This window comes from Rousettus aegyptiacus, unplaced genomic scaffold (assembly GCF_014176215.1).
Source record: "Rousettus aegyptiacus isolate mRouAeg1 unplaced genomic scaffold, mRouAeg1.p scaffold_m13_p_14, whole genome shotgun sequence".
NCBI lineage: Eukaryota > Metazoa > Chordata > Mammalia > Chiroptera > Pteropodidae > Rousettus > Rousettus aegyptiacus.
This window is the reverse complement of record NW_023416289.1, coordinates 48,672,774-48,684,073: the sequence shown is the minus strand read 5'-3', so window position 1 is coordinate 48,684,073 and position 11,300 is coordinate 48,672,774. Positions and strand designations below refer to the sequence as shown.

The window sequence follows — 11,300 nt, the reverse complement described above, 5'->3', positions numbered from 1 at the left end:
CCCTGTTTTGCTAATCCTGTGAGCCTTCTCTGAGGGGACTGGTGTGCTCCCAGACCGTGGTCTGGAGGTAGCAGGGTATGAGGACGTCCAGATCCCCAAGCATGGCCCGAGCTGCACGGCGCGCGGGGAGGGGCGGGGGTAAGGGGGGCTGCCGGGGAGCCTATCCGCGGGCCTCCGCGAAGGTTCCGGGCCTTTGTGGCGTCACCGTCCCCGCGGAAGCGGCCGCCCGCACCGAAGAAACGCCGCCGCGGAGGCGCCGGTGCCCGAGTGCGGGCCGGAGGGGACCGCGCCTGGGGGGACCGCGCCTGGGGGGACCGCGCCTGAGGGGACCGCGCCTGGGGAGACCGTGCCTGAGGGACCGCGACTTGGGGTACCGCGACTGACGGGTTGGGGCCATGACGCGATTGTGACGTGACGCCAGCGGGACGCGCCGGCGCCGTGACGCGGCCGTGACGCGCCGCCGCCCGGCACCGGGAACGGGGACGGGGCGCGCGGTGACCCGGTCGGGCGCGCGGCGGGCGGCGGGGCGCGCAGCGGCCTCCTGAGCGGCGTCGCCCGCCGGGGCCGCGGGACGCGATGGTGAAAGAGACGCAGTACTACGACATCCTGGGGGTGAAGCCCAGCGCGGCGCCCGAGGAGATCAAGAAGGCCTACCGAAAGCTGGCGCTCAAGTACCACCCGGACAAGAACCCAGACGAGGGCGAGCGGGTGCGCGCGGGGCGGGGAGCGCGGGGCGGGGGGCGGCGGTGGCGCGTGGGGGGCGCGGACCCCGGACCCCATGGCGCTCGAGCCCGGGCCCTGTGCCTGCAGCACAGCGGGCCTCCTGGGGCCCCCGCTGGGCGAAGCAGGCCAGACTCGCGGTGGTCGCGTTTTCTCTGTTAAACAGGGACACAGAGGTCCCTAATGTCGCCCATCATTGTGTACCAATGGTCTGAGCTTTTGGTGCCAAATGATCGACGGGTGATCCCAACTAGCAATAATGCTGATATACGCTCTGCATGAGAGCGAGCCCAGGGAGCCAGTCCCCCTGTCCCCTCCTGCTGCTGGCCCCCAGGGAGCCTGCCACCCCCACCTGAACAGAGTACTGCCCCACCCCACCCCCCAGAAAGCCTCCCGGCATCCCACCCCAACTTTCGCTTTGTGCCATTTTCTTCTAAAACTTTGGGCGTCCCAGATAGCTTGGGGGTTGGTGGGGCTTTCGTAGTTGATCCCTGGGGCCACTTTTGAAGTCACAGATCACCCGCCTAGCACTTAGAGTCGGGGGAACCACCTGGGATGAAAATCCCCGTCTGCCTTTGCTGTCCCCAGCCGGAGAAAGCTGCTTGTAGGAGGCTGGCTGGGCCGCAGCAGTGATAGAATAGTTAGTTATATTTAGCCACAGGTGCCGAATGTGGCTGTCACAGGTTTAAAGTGCTCTTCTGTCTTTACTCGCTGGTGTGCCTTCTCATCTATATTTAGGTGGCTTACTGTATGTAGCTTTTAAGGTCATTGGCTTTCCACGTGCTCCCTGAATTCATTGTGACCCATTTCTGGGGAGCTCCTTCAGGGAGAGCAGACCAGGGCTTTAACTGCACATGTTAGCCCACTGGCTGCAGGTGCCCGTGGGAAAGCCTCTGACCCTGGTTCAGGTCGAGTGTCACAGGGCACACTCAGAGTGAGCTCCTGGCTGTGTGTATACAGGTGGAGGGACTCCGCTTTGGGGGTGATAGAAACTGCTGTGGAGTTCCCTAGAGAGGACTCACTCAGTCACTCACTCAGCAGACACCTCTTGCGTGGTCCTACTTTGTGCCAGACACACTGTGCGCACCTTTTCTTTTTTGTACGAGTTTGCATGTAGTCATTGTCCACTTTATGTCGTAGGTGGAACCTTTTTATTTTTTCTCTTCCTAAGTTTGTCACTGCATTATTAATGTCTCTTCAAAAATAGATTAGACCAGTTCTACCCCCCGCCTCCCTTGCTCCGGGACAACTGAGACGCTGTTGGTATGCTGGTCTTTGTTTTGTGCCCTGTTGTCCTGCGTTGCTAAGCGCTGGGCAGCCTGTGTTTGTTGTTGGGTGCTCCGCATGGAGTCTGTACGCGTCTCGTCTCATCTGTGGCCAGTTTAGCACGCTCGTCCCTTTCAGGCTGTTGCCCTAACTGGCTTTTGAGATGAGTTTGATCTTTTGTTCAATTTCACTGTAACTTTTAGTTTTAATATTTTCAAGTTAAAAAAATTATGAAAGAGCATAGTAGTGCAGAAATGTTCAGAATGTAGAGGAAAACCCACCAAGTACACATCGCCCTAACCATTATCACTGTGCTGCTTCTCAGGCTTTTCCCAGGATGACCATATTTCTCACCATTTCATATTTTATCACAGTTTTCCCAAGTTGCTACATAGTCCCCAAAGCCAAGGCCATTTTTTTTCTAGTGGCACAGCAATTTCATTAAGGTCCTGTGGCCAAGTATCACATTCTGAGAGTAGAGCTGGGCAGAGATGGAGTGCAGGCAGGAAGCTGAATTTAAACTCTGGAGCGCTGGGCCCCCAGAGGGAGGGTGGACCCACTAGCAGTCGTGGGAGCTCCCGTCCCATGTGAGATCTGGCCTCTGGTTGAATGCTCCAAGTGACAGGCATTCCTTTCCTTCTTAGATTAACCATTAATTCTGTTAAGTCCAAGCATCTTTCGATTATCCAGAATATTTGGTGTTTCTGGTGGACATTCTCACAAAGCATATTTATCTAGTCTCTAAGCCACACATGGGCCCAGAAAGTCTCCGAGGGCAGCTGGCCTCGTTGCATTTTGATCTTCTGGGCCAGGCACCTAATCCTGACACCTGCTCTCCTGCTGCAGAAGGGCAGCAGTGAATACCTACCTCTTTGCAGAAATGGTGTCAGAATGAACATATCCCAAGATCTAGCTGCCTTGAGTATGACTCTGATGTCTCTTTAATTTCTTCAGTTACCCAGTTATTTGTTAGCTAGTATTAGCTATCATTTATTAGTTACTTATTAGATCTCAATCGGGGATCTGTAATACAAGAGAAAACGTAGTTATCAGTTTCCATCTTCACAGCACCTTTTTCCTGGATGTTTTATGGAGCCAGCCCCATTATAGGGCATTTATGTACACATTTGTCTCACAGACGACACTGCACCTCTGAGGGTCGAGACCCTATCTCATCTATTCATTTCCGAATTCTCAGAATCCAGCCGTTCATCTACCAAATATTTACCAGTGTCTTCCATATGCCAGACCCTGTCCTAGGTTCGAGTCACAGTGGTGAACAAAGCTGACCAAACTCCCTGTCCTCCCACAGCTGATACTGCAGAGGGGATGCGGTCTGAGCAGCGAGTGCCCCGTGTTGAGGAAAAGCAAGGAGGCCGGCGGGGCGGGAGCAGGACCACAGGAAGATGGGGGCTGAGTGTCAGGTTGGGCTCAGGTCAGAGCGGGACCAGCTTTTACTCTGAGTGCAGTGGCCACCTTGGAGGGTTTGGGTCTTAGAGCTGACATGATTGGCAGGCTTGGGTGGAGAATAGCCTGGAAGCTGGGGTGAGGACAGAAGATGGGAGACCGCTGAGGGAGGATAGCATAGTCATCCGGGCACAAGGTGGTGGCCTCTGCCAGGGCAAGTGTGGTGGTGATGAGAAGGGATGAATTTTGGATATTTTATGGTGTTTGGATTTTACTGTCAAACTTTCATGAACCTACAGAAAGGATGAATGGTCCAATGAGCACCTGCATTTCCTTCGCTCAGGTCAGCTGTAACTGTCACCACACTTGCTTTGCCTGTCTCTCACATTCTGTTATTATTTGCTACAGCTTTTGAGAGTAACTTACATACATCATAACCTTTCAGCTCTAAACACTTCAACATGTTTCACCGAGGAAAAACTCCCCTCTTATACGTAACCGTAGTACGGTGGCCAAACTGAAGAAGTTTAACATCAAGGGCAAACAATTCACATTTCTTCAGTTATTCCAATGTCCCTGGTAGCCATTTTTTCCCCCAGTGCAAGGTCCAATCCAGGACTACTCACTGCATTTAGCTTTCGTCTTAGTTTTGCAGAATGTCTTTCAATTTGGGTTTTCCGATTCTTACAACTGGATTCTAGTGAAATGTGCTTGTTAGGAACGTGACATGGGGTACCTTTTCTGTCTTGGGGTACTGGAGAGGTTTGAAGGTAGCAGCAAAAGGCCTCGTTGATGGATGAGATGGGGGGGGTTTGGATGTTGCCTGTGGCGGGGGCAGGACCTTGGGGAAAAGATCAGGCGTACAGGTGGGTAGTCTGCAGCCTGCATGCAGATGGTGCTCCAGGAGGTCTGTACTTGGCCTTCATGCTAGTGAACCAGAAAGCACTTTTCACCAGCTGGGAGGTGACAGCAGCATGTCCTGGGCTGTCCCGGCTATAGGTTAGGTTCTCGCCCAGGCTTAGTGCATACGTCCTGTAAACTCGACTTCCTCCTGTCCAGTGTGGGACAAACTGTTCTGCCCCGTGGCTCTCCCCCTCATTCTCTGCAGTGGCCCTGCCACTAGCCCCTTAATAATGTATGCCCCCTGTGTCCCACTTTACAAGGGGAGTAAGTGGAAAAATCGGGTTCCAGATCAGGGACAAAGCAGCTGCTTTGGAGGGGGGTGCAGAATACCTCTGTCATTGCATTCATGTGGTGGGTTTGCTTACTGACACAACTCAAACCTGCTCTCTTTCTTTTCAAGTTTAAGCTCATCTCCCAGGCATACGAAGTGCTTTCAGATCCAAAGAAAAGGGATATTTATGACCAGGGCGGTGAGCAGGCCATCAAGGAGGGGGGCTCGGGTAGCCCCAGCTTCTCCTCCCCCATGGACATCTTCGACATGTTCTTCGGTGGCGGAGGGCGGATGGCTAGAGAGAGAAGAGGTAAATGCTTTTAAAGACACTCAGCAGGTCATAGTTCCAAAGTGCACGCTGCTGGAGCCAGGGTGGACTGCGCCTTAAAGGGGCCCGATCATCACGGTGTGGCGTCATGAGCGTTAGCTGTGCCCAGGCCACCTGGAGCTTCCTAGCGCATTTAGCAATTCCCTGTCACCCTCCAAACACCACGTGTAAAGGAACAGGTGTAGTGATGAGTAGAAAGGAGGAAGGTCAAGTTCATATTGCCCCTTCCCACCTTTGTCGAGAGCCTACCTGCCTCTTTTAGAATGCAACAGAGTGAATGAGGGACGCAGCCCTGAGCTGCATGGCCCCCGGCTGCTGTTTTTAAGTTCTGGGGTTTGCTCTTCTTACTTTTTCTATTCTCACCTCCTGCCAAGGCTATGAGCTGTCGCCTCTGTTACTAGAGGTCTCTAATACCCTCTTTCCCTGTTCAGTTTACTGTTAATAAGCTTTGGACCTCAAAACCAGATGGATAACCAAGCTTATGACAATTCTGGATAAAACTGGAGAAACAAGCTCTGCACTGGGGTTTGGGAAGCTGCTGTGGGTCAGCAAGAGGCCGATGCATACGTGAGGCTACACTTGTTCTCACACCGTAACTGACTTCAAGCTTCAAAAAGCATAACTGTTGAGTCTGAGCAGCATGCTGAAAATCGCAGTGTTTATTAGGGAAAAGGCCTCGCCCTGTCGTCTGGGTACAACGAAAGGTGTAGATGTGACTAAAACCTTGGGCATCTCTTGCCCTGTGCACTCTGCCTTGAGATGAATGTCTCGCCCTTAACTGAGCCATCTCTCAAAGCTGACAGCCAGTAAACAAGCACAGCTGGTCTCAGTGGCTGCGAGAGCCCAGCGGGTAGCAGGGAGGGTCCTGACAGGCTGGCACAGCGCTGAGCAGACTCCCGCCATCTGGGCCACACAGGCGAGATTTAGGGAGAGCAAGTCCCCTCCTGGCCATGACTTGGAAGCACTGTGTTCCTGTTGGGAAGAGCTTCCGCTGAAGGTCCAGAGGGGGCTGGTCATGCGCCTGTCCCTGACGAGAGCGTCCTTCCGGGGGGGCCTGGTGACCCCTCATTGTGACACTGTTCCAGGTGGCTCAGCAAGCTGTCCTCAGCTGTTCTTTGGAGACACAGATGGAAAGTCTTTGTGCTGACATCCATAAATGATTGAGTAATTAGCTCACAGCTAGAAAGGGCATCAGCTCTCACTGCTGGTGGAGGGCCAGAGGCGTGGGCCAGGTATAATGGCAGCTCTGTCCTCACGGGGAAGGGAATGAATGACATGGGCACAGCTGTGAGCCTCTGCAGTGTCATCGGGGTGGTATTACTGCACTGGAGTCAATACAGTATCACTAACGTTTTTTTCTCCCTTTGGTAAGGCAAGAATGTTGTACATCAGTTGTCTGTAACTCTTGAAGATTTATATAATGGAGTCACAAAGAAATTGGCACTCCAGAAAAATGTGATTTGTGAGAAATGTGAAGGTAAAAATTTCTAAGTCAATCTCAAAGTTCTGATCCCTTAGATCTGAAAACAATTCAGATTGTTCTATAATTGAGAAAAAAATAAGTTATCTTTTCATAAGTGAGTGTCGAACAGATTGCAAACAGATGACCTGAGGGCCAAGTCTCATCTGGTCCTGTACATTGTTTATTTGGAATGTACATTTATTTAATATGTTGACAATTATTTTAAAAACTTAAAAATCAAGAAAATTCACCCAACCTAGAGTCAGCAAACTTCTTTGGGAAAGGGCCTGATGGTAAACACTGGGTTTTGTGGACCGTGGGGTCCGTCACTGACTGCACGAGCAGCCGCAGACACTGCGTACACGAGTGTGCGTGCTGGTGTCCCAGCAAACCGGGACTCAAAAACCAGGTGGCTGCCACAGATTGCTGACCCTCGACTTGAATGTAAACATAACTTTTTAAAATTTGATTTTTCAAGAAAACTCAGACCCACATCATCTCACCGAGAACTGGTGAGCTGGGCAGCCATCCCCAGGGACAGGGCTGTGTTCTTGTTCCCCACAGCCCCGCTTACTAGGTTACCTGTAGGCATGGGTGTTATTCCACCCTGGGTGTAAGAAAACAAAGTTGATGAAGCTGTGGCAACAACTGGGCTTGGTATAGCCAAACCCACAAACGTTTAAGACCCCACGATTATACCTGGCTATCATGTGCTTGGTGGCACTCACCCAGACTCTTGCACATTGCTTGTCGTGACTGTAAATAGTCAGGATCGAAACCTGGGGTACAGCTAGTAGCCTATTCCCATCCTGCTGTGATGCCCAGCAGCCATGCTCCCCGGGATGCACACAGCTGTCACCCCTGTCACATCCTCCCTGCAGGCGTTGGTGGGAAGAAGGGGTCTGTGGAGAAGTGCCCGCTGTGCAAGGGCCGGGGGATGCAGATCCACATCCAGCAGATTGGGCCAGGCATGGTGCAGCAGATTCAGACCGTGTGCATCGAGTGCAAGGGCCAGGGCGAGCGCATCCACCCCAAGGACCGCTGCGAGAGCTGCAGCGGTGCCAAAGTGATACGGGAAAAGAAGATCATCGAGGTGCACGTCGAAAGAGGTGAGGCCATGCACATGGGGGTGGGGGCGCGTGTGGTGCCGGGAGTCCGCTTCTCAGAGAGGTGGCCGATAGAAAGGTGTGCTGTCCCACAGGCATGAAGGACGGCCAGAAGATCGTGTTTCACGGAGAAGGAGATCAGGAGCCGGAGCTGGAGGCTGGCGATGTCATCATCGTGCTGGATCAGAAGGACCACGGTGTCTTCCAGAGACGCGGCCACGACCTGATCATGAAAATGAAGATTCAGCTTTCTGAGGCCCTTTGTGGCTTCAAGAAGACGATAAAAACGCTGGATGACCGAATCCTTGTGATCACATCCAAACCAGGTACTGTCTGAACGCATGCTGTGCTGTGGCTGTGTTGGGCACAGTGCTGCCGGCAACACGGCCTGGTGTCATATGAGGTTGACGTCTGAACACAAGGGAGTGTGACTTGATTTTCTCTCAGTTTAAGGTCATCACTAGTGACTTGAAAAAGTCATGAACTTTTTATATTTTCCTAGAAAAAAATTCAGAGTTGGGGGAAGAGCCTCAAACAGGAATCCTTGGGGTCGAAATTCTAACAGGAAACTGACAATTTAACTAATTTTAAAAAGTTAACTTTTGAATAAGAAAGCACAGCCGATAATAGGTGTTTTTCACAGCCAATAACAGGTGGTCATCTGTGCCAATTCATTCATTGTGCTGCCAACTCTATGTGAAACATTTAAAAACAGGATTTTCCCCCCATAAAACCTTGGCTGCGAGCTTATCCTTGGAAGTGCGCACAGATCTGCCCCTCTGCACACCCATGGGAGCCGGAAGGAGCTGCCTGAGGGACCAAAAGGGTTCCCAAGGGCGTGACCACTTAGCCTGCTGGCTCCTGTCACACACACTAGGCTCCCCGCTCCCAGGAGGGCGAGAACAGGTTGGCTCCAGGGCGCCTGCTTGGAGGGGCTGAGGGGATGGCAGGCAGACTAGAAAAGGGACAGGCCAAGCTATGATTGTGACTTGAAGCCTCCCCAGAATAGCATGTAAGGTCAATCGTCCATGTCAAAAGAGGCCTGAACAAGTATGCTGGTGGCGAAGCCGCTCTGACACCCTCGACCCCACCACTGGCTGTGAGCATGCTGCCGCAGGGTGAGGAAGTAATTTTTCCTGTGGGCATCTGAGGTTTGACGCTAGAGGGGTAGGAGGCTGACCCTTGGGGCCCCCTCCACTTCCTGTTCCCTAACGGAAGCTTCTCTGTGGCAGGTGAGGTGATAACGCACGGGGACCTGAGATGTGTGCGTGACGAGGGGATGCCCATCCACAAAGCACCCCTGGAGAAGGGGATGCTCATCATCCAGTTCTCAGTGAGTCTGTGTTTAGTCCTCCTGGGGCATTGCTAAGGGCCTTGGTTGGGAAGGGAAGTAACTCCTGCTTCTTCGCACTCACCCTTTGCAGGTGATCTTTCCCGAAAAACACTGGCTTCCTGCAGACCAGCTTCCTCAGCTGGAAGCTCTACTCCCTCCTCGGCAGAAGGTGAGGGTCACGGATGACATGGATCAGGTGGAGCTGACTGAGTTCAATGCCAACGATCAGAACTGGCGCCAGCACAGGGAGGCCTATGAGGAGGACGATGATGGGCCCCGGGGGGGTGTGCAGTGCCAGACGGCATGAGGTGGCCCACCAGACTAGCTCATGATGATGTAAAGGTGGCACAATGACAGTGGAATCACTTTAAAGGCCTCTGTTTGGGGTGTCCTGTTTGTATGTTCTGCATTCTGTCTTTTTTGAGTTTTTTTTTTTTTTGGTTGTAACTTATCGCTTAATTTATATTTAAATGTTTTAAGTGTAAATCACCTCTAGTCTGCACACGGAATCTGTTTATTTACAATTCCAGGATGCTTTGGAGATGCTGGTAACTGCACTGACACTTTGTGCTTCTAGTGGCTTTGCCGTAATTCAGTTCCACCCACAAGCACAGCCCCAGTAGCAGCCCTCAGCCCCTGAGAACATCCAGCCCTGACTCTGGTCTGGGTTCCCCCCTCCCTTGCACAGGTCCCAAGGGTGTGATCTCAGGGCTGCCAATGTGACATTTCCGAGTCTAGATTCCAGCCAATTCACTTCAAGAGTGTGAGTTATGCTGACTGGCCTGCAGGGCCGACTCAGCTACTAGTGTTCTGTGCCCCCGAGCAACAAATGGGGAGTAAGTGTGTCTGATCACCACTCTTGGAAGCTTCTGGAACCTTCCAAGCCTTGTGGTGAGGATAAACTCGTTTTAGAATGGAACACTGAGGAGCTGTTTGCCTGTGCCCCTGGACCTTATTCTCTGTGGTTTTAACGATCTCCTGGTGACGACATTTACAATGTTCACCCACCAAAGTGCTTATTTGTAAAGAAATCTAAGCCTTCCGTGTCCCCAGCAGCCTCTGTGCAGCAACAGGAGCCACGGCAGGGTGCTGGTGGCTCGGCACGGCACAGCCCGCCTCTTGGGTGACGCAAGGGTCTGGAGGACAGGCTGCCTGTTTTCCAGCCCATTCTGCGACTCAGCCTCTCTTCCAGACCATCACCCCTCCCCCACCCAGCTGTAATGGCTCCTTGCGGGGACCAGTAGCACACAGCTGCGGTCTGTGTGGGCGCCACTGTTGAGTGATGGCTTGTCTGCAGGAGGGCTTGGTCTGCACCTCACTCCTGGCAGGGTGACGACAATGTATGTATCGGGGTCACCCACAACCCACAGCCATTCCCACAGTCGTGAAGGAAATCCACCTTCCATGCAGCTGAGTCAAAGCAGAGGCGCCCATCAGCCCCACCGCCACTTGGTGACACAGTACCTGCGAGTGTGACTCAGGCCAGGGACCTCCCCTAGAAGGGTCCAAGGGCAGACCAGACCCACGGGAGGTAGGGTGAGCATAATGTGCTCCAAAATAGGTACATAAGGCCCACCTATGCCACTGACCACTGACCGGGACAGACGAAACACCTATTCTCCCAACCAGGCCCACATGAAAACCCACTTCCAGATGGACCACAATGCAGAGTGGTGTTTCTGTGCTGTGACTTCCTGTGGATGGGCATCAACTGTTTAGTTGATGACGGAGCAAAATTACATTCAGCTCCTTCCTTGTCACGTGAACGGAATCTGGAGGGTATTGCTTAAAATTTATCCTACCTGTACATCTGTCACTTTTAAAATTAAAGTTGAGCTGGTATGAGAAACAGCGTTGGTTCTCATTTTCTGGAGCTCAGAAGAGCAGAGTGAGGTGCTGGCCTGCCTCGCACTGGTTGGTGTAAAGGCATGGAGTTTCCAGGCACTTCTCTTTGGGGGATTGATGCACATACCAGGCAGGAACAACTGCCACGAAGAACAAGTGTAACGGGGAGGGTGGTAGGGAGAGGGGAAGCCTCTGCCGTGACATCTGAGCAGCTACCAGGACGCAGTAAGAGACCCTCGGGTCAGGGAGGGACGTCCCAGGCAGAGGAAATGCCCAGGGCAGGGCCAGGCGAGGAGGCATGATCGAGAAGGAGTGCGGTGCCAGCTACTTACGCCTTCCCCGTCCACAGGCTGGCTGGTAGGGTCCAGGCGCTCCAGGGTGACCAGCAGGGCTGCGGGCTGCTCGGCGCAAGCTTGAGCCTATAAACACTGTTAAGGCGGCAGTACCTACCAGCAAGCTACAAGTTTCCCTAAAATTAGTAGAGAAAAGACAGTGTGGCAGGGGCATTGCTAATACATCGAGTAGAAGGGCGTCCAGATGACAAGGATGATGGGACGGTCCCAGCCGGTCAGCTACCCCGCTCCCGTCAGGACCACATTCCAGATAATTGGCTCCCTTGCCAGCCTGGCGAGCCTGCACGTCCAAGCTGGAGGCCCTGG

The 11,300-nt window shown here is 53.0% G+C and overlaps 1 protein-coding gene across 2 annotated transcripts; it reads left to right on the top strand.

Moving 5' to 3' along the window:
* Positions 1-498: 498 nt before the first annotated feature.
* DNAJA4 (DnaJ heat shock protein family (Hsp40) member A4) lies at positions 499-10,647 on the top strand. Of its 2 annotated transcripts, XM_016125834.2 has the most exons (7): positions 499-708; positions 4,697-4,877; positions 6,268-6,372; positions 7,239-7,466; positions 7,559-7,789; positions 8,696-8,796; positions 8,888-10,647. In XM_016125834.2, exons 1-7 carry the CDS (start codon positions 577-579, stop codon positions 9,101-9,103), a joined length of 1,194 nt encoding a protein of 397 aa, XP_015981320.2. In that variant the 5' UTR covers positions 499-576; the 3' UTR covers positions 9,104-10,647. The 2 variants fall into 2 exon arrangements, with proteins under 2 accessions (XP_015981320.2, XP_036087730.1); XM_036231837.1 differs by lacking the exon at positions 4,697-4,877 and having other exon boundaries at positions 586-708.
* The last annotated feature ends 653 nt before the right edge of the window (positions 10,648-11,300 follow it).